Genomic DNA, 21,083 nt, shown 5'->3' with positions numbered 1-21,083 from the left:
TCTGTTGTTTCTGAATTTGATGATTATTGTATGATCCAATTTGATTGGATCATTTGATTATTTTGAAATTGGTTGAATTTGATCTAGTACATCAAGTTATTGTATCAATTTGGTTCTTCAAATGAAAAGAAATTGAATTCCACACTAATTAGGGATTAGGGTTCTTATTAGCTTCATAAAATTTCCTTTTTTTGAAAAAAATTATCTAAATGAATTGTTTAAAACTTAGTTATGATAGGTGGTTATTCTCTTTATTATTCGGATTGGATATATGGGTTTGATAAATTTTTGAATATATGACAATTTACGTTTAATTATTCATAGTGTTTATAAACTATTTTTAATACAAAATATTTAACATAATAACAATTTTAAACAATTTTTTTATCAAACAAAAGATATAAAATTAAAGAGCATAAATTGTCGTTGATTTGTAACACGTTTATTTGATTTTTGCTTTATCTTTATAACAGTCTACAAACATATTTGCAAAATTTATCATCTAACAAGTTCGAACAATACGAGATTAGAGATATTATCTCTTTTGAATGCTTCTATTATTATTATTATTATAAAAGAATAATAAATCTTGAATTGGTTGATTGCTAATTCTAATTTTTACTATTAAATTAGTTTTGAAAATAGTGATAGGAATGCAAGTATAAATTTATATTTTATTTTTTAAAAACAATGAATTGATGAATTGATAGTGATATAAAAAAGTGTATATATATATACACATTAATTGATGTCTGCCATCCACACGACTTTCTCCCGGTTTCTACTACTTTTCCACATGTTTGTATTAAAAAATGACATCATTCAATATTATTTATTATTATTTTTATTTAAAAACAACTTAAATGAGTATAAAAAATTAAAAATAACCAGAGACTTTTACATTTATTGTAATAAAGAAAAAGTTGAAAAAAGTATTTTTATTTTAATGGGTGGAATATGATATAGAGCACTTTTTTTTTTTTAGGTTTTAATTTATGGGTGAAAAAGATGTAGTCCTTGTCATTTTCACTTATTATTATATATGGTGGGTTTAAATGATCTGTGATGTTGATGTTATAGTGCTTTACTTTTGAATTATACATATGTATTTGTCTTCTCTAAGGCAAAATGGTTAAAATATATTTGACTTAACAAATATTCAAACAATAACAATACATATCTTACTTGGAAAATTGTTTAGATTTATATTATAGATATAAACAAGTGATTCGATTCAGTCTTCACACAAAAATACATAATTAAATAGTTGATGTCAATTTAAAATTTTGGTTTCGATTTAGTCAAATAAATAAATGGTTTAGTAGGTTGGATAGATATACAAAAATAATATTACTAAATAATAAAAGTACTAAAAATATTATTTAACAAAATAAAAAATTACATATGAATATCTTTTTAATATTAAAAGCACTTTACTATATATATATATATTCTAATTCAATGGTGAGAATTTAAATATCAAAATTTTACATTAACCAACTAATTATTCAAATTTTAAAATTTTTTTAAAAAATCTAATATAATTATAAAAAGGTTAGTTACTCAATTTGTTATATAAAGAATTTTTTTATTTTTTAAAATTATAGGAAGTTAGCATGACACTTATAATCCCTTTCAATCTCATTTTTTTTTAAATCAAACCTTTAAACTTCTAATCTCCCTTTCAACAGTTCAATTTGATGGGTTATTTTATTTGAAATTGTAATATTGTCATTTGAAAAGGTGATGTATTAATTTATATTTAAAAATTGAACGAAACAAATTTTAATATAACCTTTTTATCGTTTAATTTCTTAGACTAGACTAGTCTAGTTTTTTCCATCATTCCCAAAATAATTAGGTTAGTTTAATATTAAAACTCAGTTTTTTTTAATTAATTTATTTATTTATATTTAAAATCATTATTATATATATATATATATATATTTAAATTATTATTTTTTTATAAATGTGATATATTTAAATTATTAACTTTATAATTTTTTTAAAATTTTAATATATATTTTAAATTATTATTTATATTTTAATATATATATATATATATATATCAATTATTAATTTATATAACTTTTTAATAAGAAATATAAAAAAATTCACCAAGTACTTTCAGCGATTTTTCAAAAAAGATATTCTCTATTACAAACTAAGGATGACAATTTGAAACCGCCCCACGGTAACCGAATTGCCTCTTTTGGGGCGGTTTTCCTCGAAATCAAACGGGGATAGAGCGGGGATGGTATTTGTGTCCCTCGCCCCGCTCTAATCTCACCCCGAACACTATTATATATAAAATTACTATTATATTTATTTTTCATTATATTTTATAAGAGTTGTAAATTTATTTCTTTATAATACTATAAAATTTTAATATATTACAATGTATATTATATTAAAAAATTCGTTTATATAATTTTATTTTTTTATAAATATTTTATAAATAGTACCTTGTGGAGATTCAAAAAAACCGATTGAGACAAAGATGATATTAAAAAAATCCTCAAAATAAAAACGGGGCGAGTATGATAAATGCATTCCCGCCCCAAACCGCCCCATTACCATTCCTGACCATAAAAATATATTTAAATTATTATTTTTCATAGATATATACTGAATATAATTTTTTTATTATAAGTAATCTAATTTAATTTTTTCATTGTGTTATTTATCCCTAACAAATTTAGTACAAGTATTCTAGTTATTTTTTTTATTGTATTGTCTCTTCACAACAAGCTTTTATTAATACTTAATCATTTTTCATTGTATTGTCTCCTCACTATAATTTTTTATAAAATAATAATTTAAAAAATATATATAAATATAAATAATTTAATTTATACAAATATTAATTTAAATATATCAAATTTATAAAAATTATAATTTAAAAATATATATAATAATGAATTTAAATGTAAATAAATAAATTAATTTAAAAAATGAATTTAATTAGTAAATTAGATTTGTTTGAGAAATAATGAATATATTAGGCTAAACTAGTCTATTTTATTCTAGTTTGGAAAGTTGAACAAAACAATGTCACATGGGGAAATGGTTATTTGAAAGTTAGTCAAAATTTGGACTTTATAGGTAAATGAAACCAACGGTCAATAAATAAAGGGGATGTAGATTTCAAACCTCACTCTTCATCATCTACCACCTAAACCTAAAGTCTACATTTAATTCAATTCAATTTATTTATTAATAATGCATCTCCCAACGGTCTTCTTTACTCTTGCTATTATTTATTTATTTATTTTAATCTTTTTCGATATATGATGATCAAGAGTGATGTTATCATGGGGACCCTTATCATGTGGGTGTTTTTTTGAAAATATATTATACAGATTTTAAATAATTGAATTATTAAAATGTTTTATAGTATTTAAAATTTATAAAAATAAAATAAATATATTTTAATCAATAAATAAAATAGATTTAATTGTTACAACAAACAATATTTCAATAAATGGATTGTCTGAATGGAATGGAAGTATCTCAATAAATAAATAAATAAATAAATATAAAATAGATTTTTTCATATAAGTTAATTTAGGAAGTTGAACCTCTTCAAAAAGTTTGGGAATTAGTTCCAATAAATGAATGGTCTGAAAGTATCTCTTCTGCCAAGTCAAATCTTTCTGCAGTTTGATCTATTGGACTATAAATTATTATAAAAGAACAAACAAGGACTGAAAGAAAAAACAAACTTTTATTATTTAATTATTAGTATATTATTTTGTTAAGAAAAACAGTACAATAAAACATTTTTTAATTAATTTTTATTTATATATATGAATGGTAAGAAAAACAATACAAAAACCATGAAAAATAATAGTATAAATTATAACATATTTTTTATAAATTGTTTTAAAACGAGAAATTCAATATCCAATCGAAAAACATTTAAACATAAAAAATATAAATGAATCAAATATTTAAAGAGATAGAAATTTAATGTCATTTTTGAACTTCTAATATTTAAAGAGATAGAAATTTAATGTCATTTTTGAGTTTCTCTTTCGCTCAACGTTTTCATTACTTTATCCATTATGAATTTGATAAACTTTTCCAAAATAAAAAGTTTACAATTCTAGACATTTGCACAAATCATATCTTGTTTTCCTAACCATTTTTTAAAAAAGAAAAAGATATGCAAATGGGATATAATTCTAGAAGATGTTGAATTATATTTCCTTATGTAATTATTGCTTAATTTTCATACCTTATGTTATATTATTTCCTTGTGTAATTGTTGCTTAATTTTCATCTTTGAAAATCATGTTGATTTCAAATATATTGAAAATAACCATGTACAACTAAATTGTCTTATTTAATTGAAGTCAATAACACGTTATGACCATTCTATTAAATTTCAAACTTAAATTGTGCCGACATGTTTGGAAGAATTAATATTAACTAATTCTAATTGCATTATTTAAATCAACCCATAATTGGTATTATTATTGACTTTCTAGAATATTTCAATAACCTCAGTCATTTGAATAGACAACACTCAGATTAGTTAGTTAAATTTGAATAGACAACCCTAATATATCAATTTTTATTATATCAAAATCATATATCCAATAAAGAGTTACCAACAAACTAATAACACATAAATTAAATACAAAGCCAGAGAAAAAGTAAATCAAACAAATGTCCACTATAAAACAAAGATTAAATTCAAACAAACCCTAATAATTTTACAATGCATAATCAACTTTACAAACAAACCCTAATTATGTTTATTAGGCCATTCTTTCATCATTGGAACATGCATGCATGCTAATTACACCACCCATTTACACTACTCCAACTTGATTACAAACAACCATACTGATTAAAGGAACTTCACAATAATATGGATACGAAAAAAGAGTCTTTACTCCTCAATTCTCATTAAAAACGTTTAGATTTAACTAGAGTATAACAAAATCAAATAATATTATTTAAAAAACTTTTTACCATGATTTATTTTTCAAAAAAGTATATCACACCAACTCGACCCATATTTAGAAATTAAACATTACTTCGTCTAAGACATTTACCCCCCACCATGTTGAGTTATTTGAAAAAAAACACAAGTAGAATTTAAGCATGCCTAAGACAAAGAAGATAATAATTTGAAACCCTTAATCAAGTGGTATTCCATCATGGGGAAAATAATACTAATATTTAAATAATGAGTGTTCCCCGAGACCCCATTCTTTACACCCATTTAGGAAACTAAAAACACTAACATAAAGTTCTAACATAATTGTAAACTGTGGGGTAGTACTTACTTACTCTTGTTAGACAAAAACATTATACATTTAAAATCTTAACCCTTCCATACAATTCAAAAATGCTTAAGATTTGGCTTCTTACAATTTTTACTTTGGTCTAAACATCATCAAACTGGTTTGTTAGTTGTAGTGTAAACAAACAAACAAACAAACTTGTTTGTTTACAAGACAAAACAAAACACAATTCACACAATTGTGTTGTTACCTAGCACAAAAACTATTAGTAGTGACTGGCTTCCTATTATTGTCATTACAATGAGCATATTCAAAAAAAGAATATCGACATTTCTAATACTTACTTTCTGTAACAGCCTTCTTTTGCTTGTTTCTGAAAATACCCCACAAATAATACTTGCCATTAAATCCTGTTAAAACGTTATCACGACCAAACTCAAATTAAGTTTATGATCAAGATCTATATTTGCATTTTCAACTTAGACTATGGGCTTATTTGAATCTGTCTCATCATCAATTACTTCTTTTGTCGAATAATTTAAATCAACTAAGATACTTACTTGAGTGTTCGGGGGGCAACTTATGAGATGGGAAAACCAAGAGCTCCACAGAACTGACCATGCTTTTAAGAGAATAATCTCTTTTAATTATGCCTTCAAGTAGCCTGTCAAAAAACTGTTCCTCACTTGAAGAGAAAAGTGGGATATCAAACTGCAGAGTCAGTGAATTAAAAACATCAATTTTCAGAAGATTGTGCAAAATTAATAGAGAAGCTAACCTTTCCGACTCAGGAAAGAAAAAGAGAGCTATAGACTCAACAGTTGGTGGTGATTCCTGGAAACGGGCAGGCCATACATCATGACGAGGTTTAGTCTCAACATCAATTGTTGGTGCTAAAGTTTTTGCAGCTTCTATAGCTTTGGGACATGCTCTGGTTGATAAATGAGCAGCCATTGAGACAATGCTCTTCATATTATTTATAACCATCTTTCCTCTAGAAAATAACAAAGGTTTAGAGGAAAGGATTAAGTCAGTATAGGCAACACAATCCGACAACAAATGATTTTCAAACTTCTCTTCTTAAATATGCTTATATTTCAAAAAGAAAAATGTGAATGAAAAAATGGATTATCGACTGGCAAGAATATAATGGATTCATTGAGAAAATGGTTTGGACATGTCACTTGAGAGATTGCACGGAGTCTCAACGCATGTACTAATCCATGAATTGATCCAACGACAAATGGAGGAAGTGACATGGCCCTCGAGAAACACATGGAAGACAGAATGGATCCAGAAGTTCGGGTCACAAACACATACCCATTCACAAGACGAGATGAACATAAAGTGGAAAAAGGAAAAGCCCCATAAGGCCACAACCTACTTAGGAAGATATCAAAATGATAGAGTAGTTCCGAGGATAATATGTAACGCTATGAACACGGGTACCATTACCTATGAAAAAATAGACTACAAATTCTCTCGAACAAACCGTACCTATAAAAAAATCTATAGTCTATTAGCCTCATTTTTATAAGGACTTCATATTTACTAAGATTTTTCAATTTAGAATATCACAATCTTCTCAACTTAGTCACACGTCTAGGACATCACAACCCACGTGACACTTTGTTCCCTCGGGATTCAAGAGGTACCGCAACCCAAACTCAAAAGGTACCCATGAAAGTATCTATAGTTTATTAGATTCACTCTTATAAAAAATTCATATTTAATGTGATTTCCCGATGTGTGACATCATAATCTAAACAATTTAGTCACGTAACTCGACATCACAATCTTCCCCAACTTAGTCAGTAACGTCCTCGTCGCGATCCTATTCCCCCGGTTAGGACTCTAGAAGACTAGAACTAACTCATGTGACACTTTGTTCCCGCGGGTTTCAAAAGGTGCTCTCCGTGACAATTTGTTTAAACCGCCCATAGTTGTCAATAGTGTATAGCGCTAAATAGCGCCAAAGCTGCTCATGGCTATAGCGTAAAACGAAAAGCGTAGCGAGAGCTATTTGAAAATAAAGCGTTAAAAACATGTAAATATCAACAATAAAAAACATCACAAAATTATAAGTTCAAAACATAAAAACCATCAATTCTTAAACTACAAAAAGTTCAAAACATAATCTAAAATTCATTGTCATTGTTTTCTTCATCATTCTCTTCTTCACTTTTTTTAATCAAAATCAAATTCATCTTCTTCATCTAAAAGATCAAATGTGTTGGATGTTCTTATTGGTCTTTTCCCACTTGACTTAGATGTTATTGCCTTCTAGCTTCTTAAAGGTGTAGATGAAATTGTATTTGATTGCCTCAATATATAAAACTACTAAAACTTATATAAATCAAAACTATGAAATAAATATATATAACAAAACTTACAAGCAAGTTGACGATTTGACTGTAAAAGACAAAACGGCTAGAGAAATATAAGAATTGGAAAAAGTTTGAGAGAAAAAAAAGAATAAAAGAATAAAATAAGGAAAAATAAGTGTGAAAAGAGGAAGAGTCAAAAATAAATGAAAAAAATTTGGGAAGATGAAAAGTCAAACAAATATATATTTTTTTAAATAGCGTCGCTATAAGGGACAGTAGCTATTGGCGTTATGTGAGCTATAGCGAGAAAAGCGGGGCTATTTGAAAGTGTATAACTACAAGTGGGCGCTACGCTATGCTATTCGCTATAGCTAGCGTTACGGGCGCTATTGACAACTATGAAACCGCCTATAACGCCCTGAACCCGGGTAATGTTACCCGTGATGAAATATATTACAAATACCCCATACAAACCACTGGGTCACCAAAAAAAATGGGACAACAAATTAAGCACATAGCCCGCAAACACACTTAACAATTTAACTAGGCGCAGAATTTGCCGCTTGACGTACTCGAACCCAAGACCTTAGAAAGATTGGTAATATCCATCTCTTGTGACCTCTAGGCTAGAAGAGGGGATAGTGGACCACCACAACTAAAGCTCAAAAGATACTTATTAAAATACTGTAGTCTATTAGTCTCACACTAATAAGAAATTCATATTTACTGTGATTTTTCGATGTAAGACATTACACCGAGCAAACCATTGGGTTGTCTCAAAAGGTATTAATGAAGATATTTATAGTCTATTAACTTCACTCTTATAAAGAATTTATATTTATTGTGATTTCTCAATGCGAGACATCACAATATATGAACTCTTTAATAGAGTGAAACTAATAGACTATAGATATTTTCATGGGTACCTTTTGAATTTAGCTATGTTGGCTTAATGATTTGCTCAGGGGTATTTGTAATATATTTTCTCACGAGTAATGGCACTTGGGTTCAGGACGTTACAAGTGGTATTAGAGACAACCAAGTGGTAGGAAAAAAGTGTCACGGGGAACACCTCTTGAATCCCATGGGATCACGACGAGGACGTCGCGTGACTAAGTTGGGGAGATTGTAGTGTCCCACATTGGGAAATCACAATAAATATGAATTTTTATAAGAGTACTAAGTTGGGGAGATTGTAGTGTCCCACATTGGGAAATCACAATAAATATGAATTTTTATAAGAGTGAGGCCAATAGACGATAAATATTTTCATAGGTAACTTTTGAGTTGGAGCTGTGGTGGCCTAATAGTTTGTTCGGGGGTATTTGTAGTCTATTTTCTAACAGATAACAATACCCGGGTTCGAGCGTTACATATTGCATCGGAGGTTGCAAATAATATTGCACCGGAGGTTGCAAATAATATTGCACTAAGGAAGGCAAAGGTCCTTAAATCAAGAAATAAGAGGCCCAAAACCTTTTAGTTACATCAATTATGATAGGAGGAAGGAAACTAAGCGCTCAATGAAAGAAGTTTGAGCTTCATGTGGATTTCAGCTCATGTGAAAATTTCAATCTTGAAGCATGATGTGGAACAAGATTTTTGAGTCTTTATCTATTGACAAAACATATCGATATGTTTTCTTGTTTGGATGTTTCACTAAAAAATTTGTGACTTATGCATTCAATCTAGAATAATAATAGTTTAATCCTTTAAAAAACAATAAAGAGAAATAAATGGTGATACATTTCCTAGAGAATAAGAGAACATTAATTCCATTGATGCAAAAACGAGTAGGTAGAATAAAAGAGTGAAGTATAACCTCCAAATTGGATCAATAATTGGTTGTGCGTGATAGTAGTCGTAACTAATCATGGATGGTTGGTAATATGATGACTTGGTCGCTGCAACAATGGAATTAGATATGGGCGACCACTTATTCGCTTCAAAATATTCAATTGGCTGTTGCTCATTCATATCATAATCGCATTCCAAATGCTGGAGAAAACCAGAGGCAAGCTTTTTGGATGCCACAATCGGAATGGTCTTTTGGGCTCTATTAATTGATTCCACATTTCTCATCTCAATGTTGTTGTTATTCTTGTTTTTAAGAGGAAATATTTGGTCTGACGGCAGTCTAACTTCTTGTTTTGTGTCATCCTTCTTATTATGCATTTTTTTCTGGTTGAAGAAGTTGCATGTGTTCTTTCTTCTTTCTTCTCGGTCCAATCCATGTATCAATTTACTTTTCTTAGATGAACTAGATAGATCATCCTTTTCAACACACTCGTCGCAGTTCCAATGTATATTGTTATCATTGGGAGCATAACTTCCCAAGCAATAGCTGAAAAGGTTAGTTCAAGAATAAAGTTTAGAGTAATCAAAAAAGGATTGAGGAAATGTAATTCAAACTCCTTTTATAAGGGATAAAGACCATTTGTGGACCATTTATGTATATGTATATATATATATATAAAAAAAAAAAATGTTTACTCCCCTTTTCACTTCCCACTTCTTTTTTTATTATCAAATCCTTAATTTTTATTAGTCTTCTCACTAAGTGATGTATTTTATCTATAAATATTCATTCTTATACATATGAGTTCATTATTAACTCCCAATAAAATAAATTAACAATAGATTTTTTATTTAGAAATTTTAATATTAATTTAAGAATTGGTTAATAAATAAATTAAAAAAAAAAGGAGTGAAGGGAAAAGTGGTTCCAAAAAATCAAATATAAAATTAAAAAATGATTTGTTTATTTTAAAATCGGTTAAACATAAAAAATAAAAAAAAAAAAATATATATATATATATATATCTTAAGGCCTTAATAAGAGAATTTGAAAGGAAGCATATATAGATGGTCCATTTTTAATAGTACAGAAATATAGTTTTAATAGTACACATGCATGAATGGTCTTTGTCCATTTTTAAAACAAAGGGTAAACATTTTTCATGTCTAACCACCCATAACAAATTCAGTAGTAGAAGAGTCAATGTCTTCGGAAGGACTGCAATGTATTTTTAAGATTCTCCCCCTCGATATAATGGTGGTAAAAGACATTCATGGAATATAAATGTCTTTTTCAACTGGAGGTCTTTTTGACGTGGGGGTAACAGCATTTGTAGTCTTTCTAGTTTGGAGAGCACCAAATGATGATGCATTTTGTGGCTCAAGGGTCAAGTTTGTTTCGGTTGTGGTCATGATCCATAATTTTGGCAGAAATCTATTTTGTTGGGGATTATCAACACAAGAAGTTTGATTTTTTTTTATAAATGGTCTAGGTGTGAAGACTCGAACCCATGAACTTGTAGACATGAGTTCTTGCGCTCTACCATTGAGCTAAGAGTCTCCACAAAACTTGAGCTTTTGAGTAAGAAATTGATAATATTGTTCCAATATGATATGATCATTTGAGAAATATATAACACACTTGAACTTACTAAAAAAATGGCAACCCAAGGTTTGATTTACCATTATAATTCATAGGATGTTGTGGAAATTCCAAAGAAGTGATTGCAACAAACACCAACAATCATGTGTCGTATGCAAGTGGTTATCGGCAAAAGTGCCTTGAAAATAACGGTATTGCAAAAGCATGCACACGTTTTCAATATAAGAAATTGGATTCATGGAAATTGTGCTAAAAAAATACTGACATACTGATGCACTGCAGAATCATGGCATTTTTGGCAATAAATGAGAAGCCACGAAACTCCTTCATCACCACAATCCTGACAAACTTTTCCCTGAATTCAACAGTGAAAATCACTCAAAGAAAACTTCTATATTTTGTACTAGCTAAATACAAATTCTGCAAACAACCTAGCTAAGTATGATTCCTAAAGAAACTGAGTACTTATAAATAAGGATGTGCAGTGGAAGCATAGATGCTCTCTCTGTATAACAAGAAAAATAAAAAGCATGAATCCAAATCATCATTCTCACCATTAACTTGCCGGTTTGCACCATATAAAGGGTACGAAAAAGGCGGAGGGAACACAGGGACAAAATGCCTGCAAAGATCTGCAGAACCCATATAGTTAATTAGCCACCACCACATGGCTATGTAGCTATATGAAATATAGAATACAAAAACAAACATTAAGTAAAACAGAAGTGGAATACAAAATGAGGATTTTCCATTAACATGTTGAACATAATTTTTTTCAATGATTGTGCTAAAATATTAAACAAATGTGGAATCAGAACCAATAGTTACCAATATTGTCTATATACCATTCTATCTGGAACTATGATATCTACAAATGATCATAAAGGCATACGTACTTAAAAGCCAAGAGAAAAGGAACAAATGACTTGAACATTTTATCATTCACTAATCTACATCTTTCTCACCTAGCTCTATCAATGATTTGAGTTATTTCCTTTCAAACATTGTATTGAATATAAAACGGCATCCGCCAGTTCACAACTATGATGGCTGGAAACATAAATTTCCTATAACATCGAACATTGGAAACAAAAAAAGAAGAAAATGGAGCGTACCAGATTTTGAACGTAAGTTTGGTGTAGATAAAGCTTTGAGAAGCATGAACAGGGAGTAACTCGACTCAAGTTACTCGAGTGCATACACAGAAAGTGAGATTGTGTATACTCAACTATGAATGGCTGGAATGGAAGTATTTTCCCCGATATTCACAACATTCTTAAGAGAAGACGGCGTAGAACGAAGAAGAAGACATTGAAATACTTCTAGGGTTTTGAAGAAATTGTGTATACTCAACTATGAAAAATGAGGGAAATTCTTATAGTCCTTTTTTTAGTAATCTTGTTACTTTTAAATTAATATTTAATCATTTATTACTAAATTTGATTTTTTTTAAAATAATTAATTATCAAAAATAACAACCCAATTAAATGAGATGGAACTCATTTGAATTCCATAACAATGAGCGAAAAAAATATAGTAATTGGTCTAGAAAAAATCTTAATATAGTAATTGGTCTAGAAAAATCTTTACTAACATGCGCATTCTCATTGGTAATCGTTTAACTAATCTTACCTCATTTGAATTATATTTACCTATATAGTTGAAATATGAGAAATTCGTATAAATTAATAACAAAAATACTTATAATAATAAAATTTTAAGTTTGGTGTGACTAAAAAATAAGTAGAATCTAGCCAAATATAATATCAATTCAAATCTAACATATATATATATATATATACTTATAAACTAGAAGTTTTCAAATTCTAAAAAAAATAATTTAAGAGATTATATTTTTTAAGATTACTCATCGCATAGATATAATATAAGTTTAACTAAAAATTTTATATATTTTTTTTCTTTCATTCTATATTTATATACATAATAATTTTTATTCAGATTATTAAATTGAATAAATCATTTAAAAATAATTCCAAATTATTAAATGTTATGTTTCATTACCACAATTTTTAATTTGTAAATAGTGATTGAGAAAATAATATTATATCAAACTAAGAAAAAAAAACTTTAATTTGTGTTGTTTTTAATCGTAATCCAAACAATATTAGTTAATGGTCTATTTAGAAATAAATAAATGAATCACAAATCTTTCAAAGAGAAAATATAACACTGATAAGATAAAATACTTCATTATATTTGTAGTTATGCAATGAGTGAGACTTTTTTTTAGTTTATTGAAATTTATATTTTTTTTTATCTTTTTAATAAAAAAAAAATTATTTCTTATTTTAATTATAATTCCACGAATTACAACAAAACATTACCTTTTTCATATACAATAACAAATCACTAACATAATTTAGTTATAACCAAACACTACCTTATAAAACTACAAGTTTGATCATAAATCAAAACATTTTAAATACAACATAGTTATAGATATATTTGGTCACAATTCATACATAATTTTATTTGTAAAATTAAATTTTGGTTAACATTTCAATGGGAAGAGATGCTAAATATATCTAAAGAGGTATTTTTTGAATAAAAATTATTGATCAGAATTATAATTATTTGAAGTTAAATGATTAAAGTATTTTTAATATTTTAAATATAATTAATAATTGAATTAAATATATAGTTCATGATGATGAGATATTAAACAACCTTCTTTAAATAAATTAATTAAGGTCAAAGTATGGAGTTAGCCTTTTCTTAATGTTATGTTCCTCTTTATGTCATTTCAAAATTTTCAAAATCTTTTATTTGGGGGGAAGAGCCTAATAAGAAGGAGTTGGTGGTTGTGGCCCCATTGTTAAAGTTACCCTTTTATCCTTTATTATTATTATTATTATTATTTTTTTCTATTGTGTCATTTTTACTAAATACACATTTTGAACATTTCAAAATCTATTGCTACACAACTACTCTTTCACCTAATATAATCAAAATATATATGGTATGTATTATTTTATTTGTCATTTTTTTTTTCAACTCAACTAAATGTTTAAAGAAGATTAACACTATAATTTAATGAGACAACTTTTAATAGTTAAACTTAGAATTTCTAAATAATCAATTTGGAATATTTTATTTTAACTTTAATAAGTATTAAACACCTTTTCAAAAGAATGTGATTGAATATAAATATTTAAAAAGGATCAACTAATATAATTTTAATTATCAAATAAAAAAAAAATGACTCATTTTAAAAACACCTAAAATTAGAGCAGGAACAAATTTTATTAAATTTGTTAATATATATATATATATATATATATATATATAATTAAAATATATTTCAAAATATTATTTAATCTAAATCAACTTCTATAATAAAATATTATACAAAATATAACTTTTAAATAAATATAAAAAATCACCCAAACCCAGGTTCAATTAAAAATTACGATCACCCAATATTGAACATATACAATTAAATTTAAATTTATAGAATTGTAATCATACAATTATAAATTTAATATTATTTATTATAAGGTTTTCAAGAAGACTTTACCTTTCTTAGGATTTGTGTGCTAGTTAAAAATTTTATTTTATTAATTTTAATTTTAATCTTTGTATGATGTCATAGTTACTTTTGTTGTATTTAAATAATTTTTATAATAAATTGATAATTTTAACAAATTAAAAATAATAATAATAATTATAATTTAAATTTATAGAGTTATAATTATATTGAATTAAAATTTTTGGATTAGTCTCAACTAAAATTGAAATTAAACCCTCAATTCCTATTAATCATGAAACCAAACATATTAGAGTGGGTTAATCATTAGAGAGGTTTCAGGCCAATTTACTACTATGAAAACAATATTGGGCCAATTTGCTCATTAATAAATAATTTAGGGGCCTACTTGGTTATTTGAGATTTTTTTTTAAAAAACTAAAAAGTAGCGGTTAGTCACGAGGGACAATATGGTCATTAATTTGAATTCTCAAATCATCCTCCACGCATACTGACAGCTCCGCTCCGTCCCCAGTGAGAGATAACAAGGAAGAAAAAGGCTGATAATGTGGTAACATGTGTATGCTTTTTAGAAAGAGATAGAGAAGAAGGAACTTAGTATCAGCAAGACGGATCGATCAAATATGGCTGGTTACGTTGGAATCTTAGTATCAGATCCATGGTTACAGAATCAATTCACGCAGGCCGAGCTTCGAAGCTTGAAATCTCATGTAAGTCACCGATTGAACATCTATCTTGCTTCAATTATAGAAATCGATTGTTTATTTATAGTAATTTTCCTTTTGGATTCTCTTGTTGCAGTTTATGACGATGAGGAAAGAGAACGGTCGTCTTATTTTAAGAAATTTACCGGAAATGATGTCGAGGTTGAAGCATGTTGGAGAGATCCTTACGGAGGAAGAGAGAGTTTCATTTCTTCAAGAATCGTACCAAAACTTGGACGATGACGTTGATTTCGAGCTATTTCTTATGGTTAGTCGAATATATTTCCTTTTCAGTTCAATATCTGACTATTTGATAGACAAATCTGAAGCGGTTAATGTTTACGTGAATGGAAAATCTCATCTGATGTGTGATTCTTTCTGCAATTTCATTCTGATAAAGATTAAGTTTATTTGTGCTGACTCCAATTCGATCCATAGTTATAGATGATTCTCGAACTGAGATTCAGTGGATATAAGTTTGTTTTTATTTATTATCACCTAACTGTTTGATAGACAAATCTGAAGTGGTTAATGTTTACGTGAATGGCGAATCCATATTGCATTTATCATATTTCCTGAAAAGGAAAATCTCATCTGATGTGTGATTCTTTCTGCAATTTCATTCTGATAAAGATTTATCATAGTTATAGATGATCATCGAACAGAGATTCAGTGGATATAAGTTTGTTTTTATGTAATAAATGACAGGTATATCTGAATTTTCAAGCCCACGCAACTGCAAAATTAGGTAGTGGAACAAAGCATGCCACTGCATTCCTTAAATCCCCTACTTCTGCCCTGCTTCACACAATTAGTGCATCTGAGAAGTCTTCATATGTGGCACATATCAATAACTATCTTGCTGGAGATGAGTTCTTAAAGAAGAATATTCCTATAGACCCATCATCTAATGATCTCTTTGAAATTGTTAAAGATGGAGTTCTACTCTGGTAACTATTATGAGTTTGAAAAATATAAAATGATTCAAATGTGTAATAGATACGATTCGTGGTTTGATGGTTAAGCACTTTTTCTTTGCTGCAGCAAGCTTATTAATGTGGCGGTTCCTGGTACAATTGATGAACGGGCAATCAACACTAAGTCGTTATTGAATCCATGGGAAAGGAATGAGAATCACACTCTCTGCCTCAATTCTGCCAAGGCTATTGGATGTACTGTCGTTAATATTGGAACACAGGATTTTATCGAAGGGAGGGTATGTATTTAGCTACCTATATAATGCAGAATTCCCTTCTAATAGATTGACTGAATAAAATGAAATCTGCATCTAGGATTGGTTAACCGCCTCTTTTGAAATGTGTAGATTTTCTATTCATGGATACTTAATAGCAACTTCTATTTATAGATTAGACATACAGCTCTATGAGTTCATTGTCCTAATCTGATCATTTTCATTTTACCGCAGGGAGTTCTGCTAAAATATTTCAATAGAAAATGGAAGTGTTAGGTTGGTTAGATACATAAAAATAACTCATGCTCATAAAGTTAACTTAAGCATTCAAAAAGTTAATGTTCAGCTAGCTTAAGCATGCAACCATTCTCCCACTATGTTAGGATAATTCCTTAAATCTATTCACCAAACTCTTTTATTGAAATATGTCTAATCTTATTGTCTCGATTGTTATTGCAATAGTAGATCAATTTAACATTCCAGAACTCTCAAAAAACTCCCTTTTTCCTATTTGCAGAGGCATCTTGTGCTTGGATTGATATCACAAATCATCAAGGTAAATTATATGTTCTCTACATCATATACTTCCACAGATAAAATTCCAAAAGGAACTGTTATGCTGCTCAATATTATAGTTTATGACCTAATCTTTTGGTATTTTTTCAGATACAATTGCTTGCAAACCTCAATTTAAAGAAAACACCTCAACTGGTGGAGTTGGTCGATGACTGTAAGGTGAAAATTTTGTCTTTTGCCAGTAATAAGTTTAATGAATGCATAAACAATGACTAAGATTAAAAGAAATCATCTGGAGTTCTTAGGATGTGGAGGAGCTGATGAATTTACCACCAGAAAAGATTTTGCTTAGGTGGATGAACTTTCAATTGAAAAAGACAGTATACAAGAAGACAGTCACCAATTTTTCTTCAGATGTAAAGGTGAGTCCGATTTTATGATAACAAAAGTTTATAAAATTGTTTGCTTTGGATACATTCTCAAGAAGAAAACAAAACATAACCAAATTCTTTCTGTGGAATATCAGAACTGTTCAACTATAGGCATATGAAATTATTTTAACCTTATGAAAGTTTGTGGTAGTTCTTACACAAATGAATAAATTCCCATGGTAACTCTATAAGCTTAACTTCAAGAAATTATTCTGACATGTCAAAGATAAACACACAAATTCGCAGCACTCAATTCTCCATTTTGGGTTATAAGTTCACATTAGAGCTAAGTTTCAATGATGGTGTTTTGATCAATTAACCATACAATGGACGATTTTCTATGTAAAAAGTCTTAAATTATAGTGTCCCATGTGATGTAACTGCAGGATTCAGAGGCTTATGCTCACCTATTAAACGTCCTTGCTCCGGAGCATACTAATCCATCTATTTTTTCTCTAAAAGATCCTCTACAACGTGCAAAACTAGTTCTTGAACATGCTGATAAGATGGGTTGCAAGAGATACTTAACTTCCAGAGATATTATTGAAGGATCCCCAAATCTTAATCTTGCATTTGTTGCACATATATTTCAACATAGGTGAGTTTGGCTTCTCTTTATTCAGATCTATTACAGGCTCTAGCTATTTTTAAGTTGTATAAAGCAAACGTACATGGTTGATACTAAATATGTGAATAGAAAGTTAAATGCTTGAATAATATTTGGCATTTATCTTTTTGTATGTCAAGTGTTATAATTATTTAATAGAAATGATAATAAGTCTGATAGGCCATTTTTGCCTGTGTCCCATAATTGATCTTCTTCTCTGCCCAACCTCAAATTCCTTCACTTGAAAAATAAATAAATCAAACTATCTATCTTGGAGATGGTAGAACTAAGAGTGTTTAATGCTATGGAGTTATTTGTCGTTATTATTTCAATTTTTTTGAATATAGAAGACACCTATTATTTTCAATATTACATGTCTTTTTGTGCCTGCAAAACTATTGTTGTCCCAAAACATTCCAAAATATATTTCAGTCTTTTTCAGCAACATATATTTCATGTCTTTTATATTTATCATAGAAATGGTTACAAACACTCCTATTCTAGAATCTAAAACTATGATAATATGACAATGTTACCTTTGTATCTGTAGGAATGGCCTCTCAACACAAACAAAGCAGGTGTCTTTCCTTGAAACTTTACCTGAAGATGACCAGGTGTCTAGAGAAGAGAAGGCATTCCGGCTTTGGCTAAATAGTCTAGGAAACTCATCCTACATTGACAATGTTTTCGAAGATCTGAGAAATGGGTATGCTTTTGTAAATGTACATACTTTTTAGAGCTTGTTTGATGTGGATTATTTTCAAATAAACCACCATCACTTCCTCAATCCTAACATTCAAATCAACAACAAAAATATAAATTTTATTCTTACTTTATTCTTTATAACATTTTAAAATATTACCTAAACAAACATTAATTCTTTTCCAAATTACATCAAACAGCTCTAACAGTTGAGAGTATTGGAACTTTCTGACTTGATATTTTGCATATTTATGAATTTAGAAATAAGGAACAATTTACATGAATCTCTAGTTGATTCTTGATTGTATGCAAGGAAGACTGAGATACAAAATTATTGGAAAAAGTGTAAAACATTTTTAATCTGCTGAATATTTTTAAAATGGTCATATCTGATTCAAGGGACATAAAACTGGCTTTCTCAAAATACCTATACATTTTGCAGGTGGATTCTTTTGGAGACTCTTGACAAGGTTTCACCAGGGATTGTTAATTGGAAGATTGCTAGTAAACCTCCAATTAAAATGCCATTTAGAAAAGTAGAAAACTGCAATCAAGTTGTCAAGATTGGGAAACAATTGAAGTTTTCTTTAGTAAATATTGCTGGGAATGATATTGTTCAAGGAAACAAGAAACTAATACTGGGTATGCTGTTGGGAATATATTTTTTTTTCTTAAACATGATTGAATTTCTTAGGTGAGGATTTAATTTCTCAAATTGATAATATTGGGCTTATATTTCAGCTTATCTATGGCAACTAATGCGATTCAACATGCTTCAACTACTGAAAATTCTGAGATTCCATTCATATGGGAAGGAGATCACTGATGCTAATATTTTAGAGTGGGCTAATGCTAAAGTTAAGACATCAGGAAGACATGGGCGCATGAGTAGTTTTAAGGTGAAACTTCTTAGTTATCTTCTCATAATCCACAAAAATGTTTTCTTTTACCAGGAAAATGAAAAGAAATTGGTTGTATTTTGACAGGATAAGAGTTTGTCAGACGGTATTTTCTTTCTTGAGCTACTTAGTTCTGTAGAACCTCGAGCTGTTAATTGGACCCTTGTTACCAAAGGAGAAACAGGTTCTTCAACAAAATTACTCATTCTTGTTTCGTTTCTTTTTACAGGTTCATACGGATAATGACAGTTTTATCTTTTCTGTGTTAAATGCAGATGAGGAGAAAAAAATGAATGCTTCCTATATCATCAGCATTGCTAGGAAACTAGGATGTTCCATTTTTTTGCTGCCTGAAGACATCACCGAGGTACATTTCTCAGTCTCGAAATCATCTCTATCACGAGTTTGATCATATTTTGAGCCTATTTGAAAAAAAAACTGGCATTTTGCAACAATCTACTTACAGAATCGCAAAAGTTAAAAAAACTGTTTTCCTGATTATGATCTGGATTGTTTTCAAATCAATTCCTATCCAAATCAGATAATTTTATAAATCATGATGGTCTTTTGTCATTGTGATGATCTTTTGTCAATGTGATGATCTAATTTTTTTTGGTAGCATAATCTAAAAAGTTCTAAAAAATACTATTTTCATCAACCCTTCACAATTTTTTTTAACAATTTAAAAGAATGCCTTACAAAATATCAAAATTTTGGTATTTTGTAACAACTTATCTCCCAATCACTTACACATGACCTAAGTTCATGCACTCTACCATTCTACCACTAAACTACGAGTCTCCACAAATAATCTTTATTATTTCTCAAATCAATTCAGATTATTTTTTCAAAATCATGATCCAAATCAGATTATTTTATAGACCATATGATAACAAATAGGCTCAATTGTATTGACAAATGGTAGGATGTACAAATTTAAGATTTGATTATGGCTAAGACTATCATCTTACCAAAATGATGGAATCCAATATCAGGTGAACCAAAAGATGATGCTTACACTTACAGCGAGTATAATGTATTGGTTCTTAAAACAACCGGCAGAAGAAGTCAGGCCAGGCGCGGCCTCTGACAGCGAGAGCGTGGGCTTGTCCGAGACAGCCTCGAACTCAGCAGCCGACGACACTTCTTCTGAATCATCAGCAGATGAGAATGTGAATAGATGATGAACAAACCATGATTAAAAAAATGGTTGAATTTCTTGCCAACAGGTATTATTATTTTTATTTGTTCTTGTTATTTTGATTAGTTTGATATAATTATTTTTTTTGGGGTTAGTAATTAGTATGCAAAACTTTTATAAGGAGTGAGGGTTTGTTGTGCAATTTGCTTCATTTTTTTTTCAGGCTGCTGGAAATAATGTAATCTTGTATACAAATGAATTGAAAAAAACCTCTCATTTCTTAAATGTAAGTTTATTTATTAAAAACCTATATTTAAATGTAAGTTTATTTATTAAAAACCTATATTTAGTTTAGTTAAATATTCTGTTGTGAACTTTATTAACTGAAATTTAGTACT

At 28.7% G+C, this 21,083-nt stretch overlaps 2 protein-coding genes across 3 annotated transcripts; one reads left to right on the top strand and one right to left on the bottom strand.

Moving 5' to 3' along the window:
- Positions 1 to 5,325: 5,325 nt before the first annotated feature.
- LOC124936616 lies at positions 5,326 to 11,409 on the bottom strand. Of its 2 annotated transcripts, none has more exons than XM_047477129.1 (5): positions 11,255 to 11,409; positions 9,408 to 9,929; positions 6,037 to 6,252; positions 5,819 to 5,943; positions 5,326 to 5,668 (listed from the first exon to the last, which is right to left on the bottom strand). In XM_047477129.1, the coding sequence occupies exons 2-5, from the start codon at positions 9,758 to 9,760 to the stop codon at positions 5,592 to 5,594; spliced, it is 771 nt and encodes a 256-aa protein (XP_047333085.1). In that variant the 5' UTR covers positions 9,761 to 9,929; positions 11,255 to 11,409; the 3' UTR covers positions 5,326 to 5,591. The 2 variants fall into 2 exon arrangements, with proteins under 2 accessions (XP_047333085.1, XP_047333086.1); XM_047477130.1 differs by having other exon boundaries at positions 9,408 to 9,914.
- A 3,587-nt stretch (positions 11,410 to 14,996) lies between these two features.
- Positions 14,997 to 20,991, top strand: LOC124934129 (fimbrin-2-like). The gene is made up of 14 exons (XM_047474607.1): positions 14,997 to 15,203; positions 15,295 to 15,465; positions 15,906 to 16,147; positions 16,242 to 16,413; positions 16,907 to 16,945; positions 17,056 to 17,124; positions 17,211 to 17,327; positions 17,723 to 17,934; positions 18,494 to 18,649; positions 19,088 to 19,287; positions 19,387 to 19,544; positions 19,632 to 19,728; positions 19,820 to 19,911; positions 20,540 to 20,991. Exons 1-14 carry the CDS (start codon positions 15,117 to 15,119, stop codon positions 20,726 to 20,728), a joined length of 2,001 nt encoding a protein of 666 aa, XP_047330563.1. The 5' UTR covers positions 14,997 to 15,116; the 3' UTR covers positions 20,729 to 20,991.
- The last annotated feature ends 92 nt before the right edge of the window (positions 20,992 to 21,083 follow it).

This window comes from Impatiens glandulifera, chromosome 4 (assembly GCF_907164915.1).
Source record: "Impatiens glandulifera chromosome 4, dImpGla2.1, whole genome shotgun sequence".
NCBI lineage: Eukaryota > Viridiplantae > Streptophyta > Magnoliopsida > Ericales > Balsaminaceae > Impatiens > Impatiens glandulifera.
This window is presented reverse-complemented; position numbering and strand designations above follow the sequence as displayed.

Excerpts from the sequence above, each read along its gene's own strand:
- LOC124936616 (XM_047477129.1), bottom strand. The coding sequence starts at position 9,760 with ATGCATAATAAGAAGGATGACACAAAACAAGAAGTTAGACTGCCGTCA. Across the intron at positions 5,944-6,036 it reads TTCTTTCCTGAGTCGGAAAG|TGAGGAACAGTTTTTTGACA; the intron begins GTTAGCTTCTCT and ends TTTCTCTTCAAG. Across the intron at positions 5,669-5,818 it reads GTTGCCCCCCGAACACTCAA|GATTTAATGGCAAGTATTAT; the intron begins GTAAGTATCTTA and ends ACGTTTTAACAG.
- LOC124934129 (XM_047474607.1), top strand. The coding sequence starts at position 15,117 with ATGGCTGGTTACGTTGGAATCTTAGTATCAGATCCATGGTTACAGAAT. Across the intron at positions 15,466-15,905 it reads ATTTCGAGCTATTTCTTATG|GTATATCTGAATTTTCAAGC; the intron begins GTTAGTCGAATA and ends AATAAATGACAG. Across the intron at positions 16,946-17,055 it reads TGATATCACAAATCATCAAG|ATACAATTGCTTGCAAACCT; the intron begins GTAAATTATATG and ends GTATTTTTTCAG.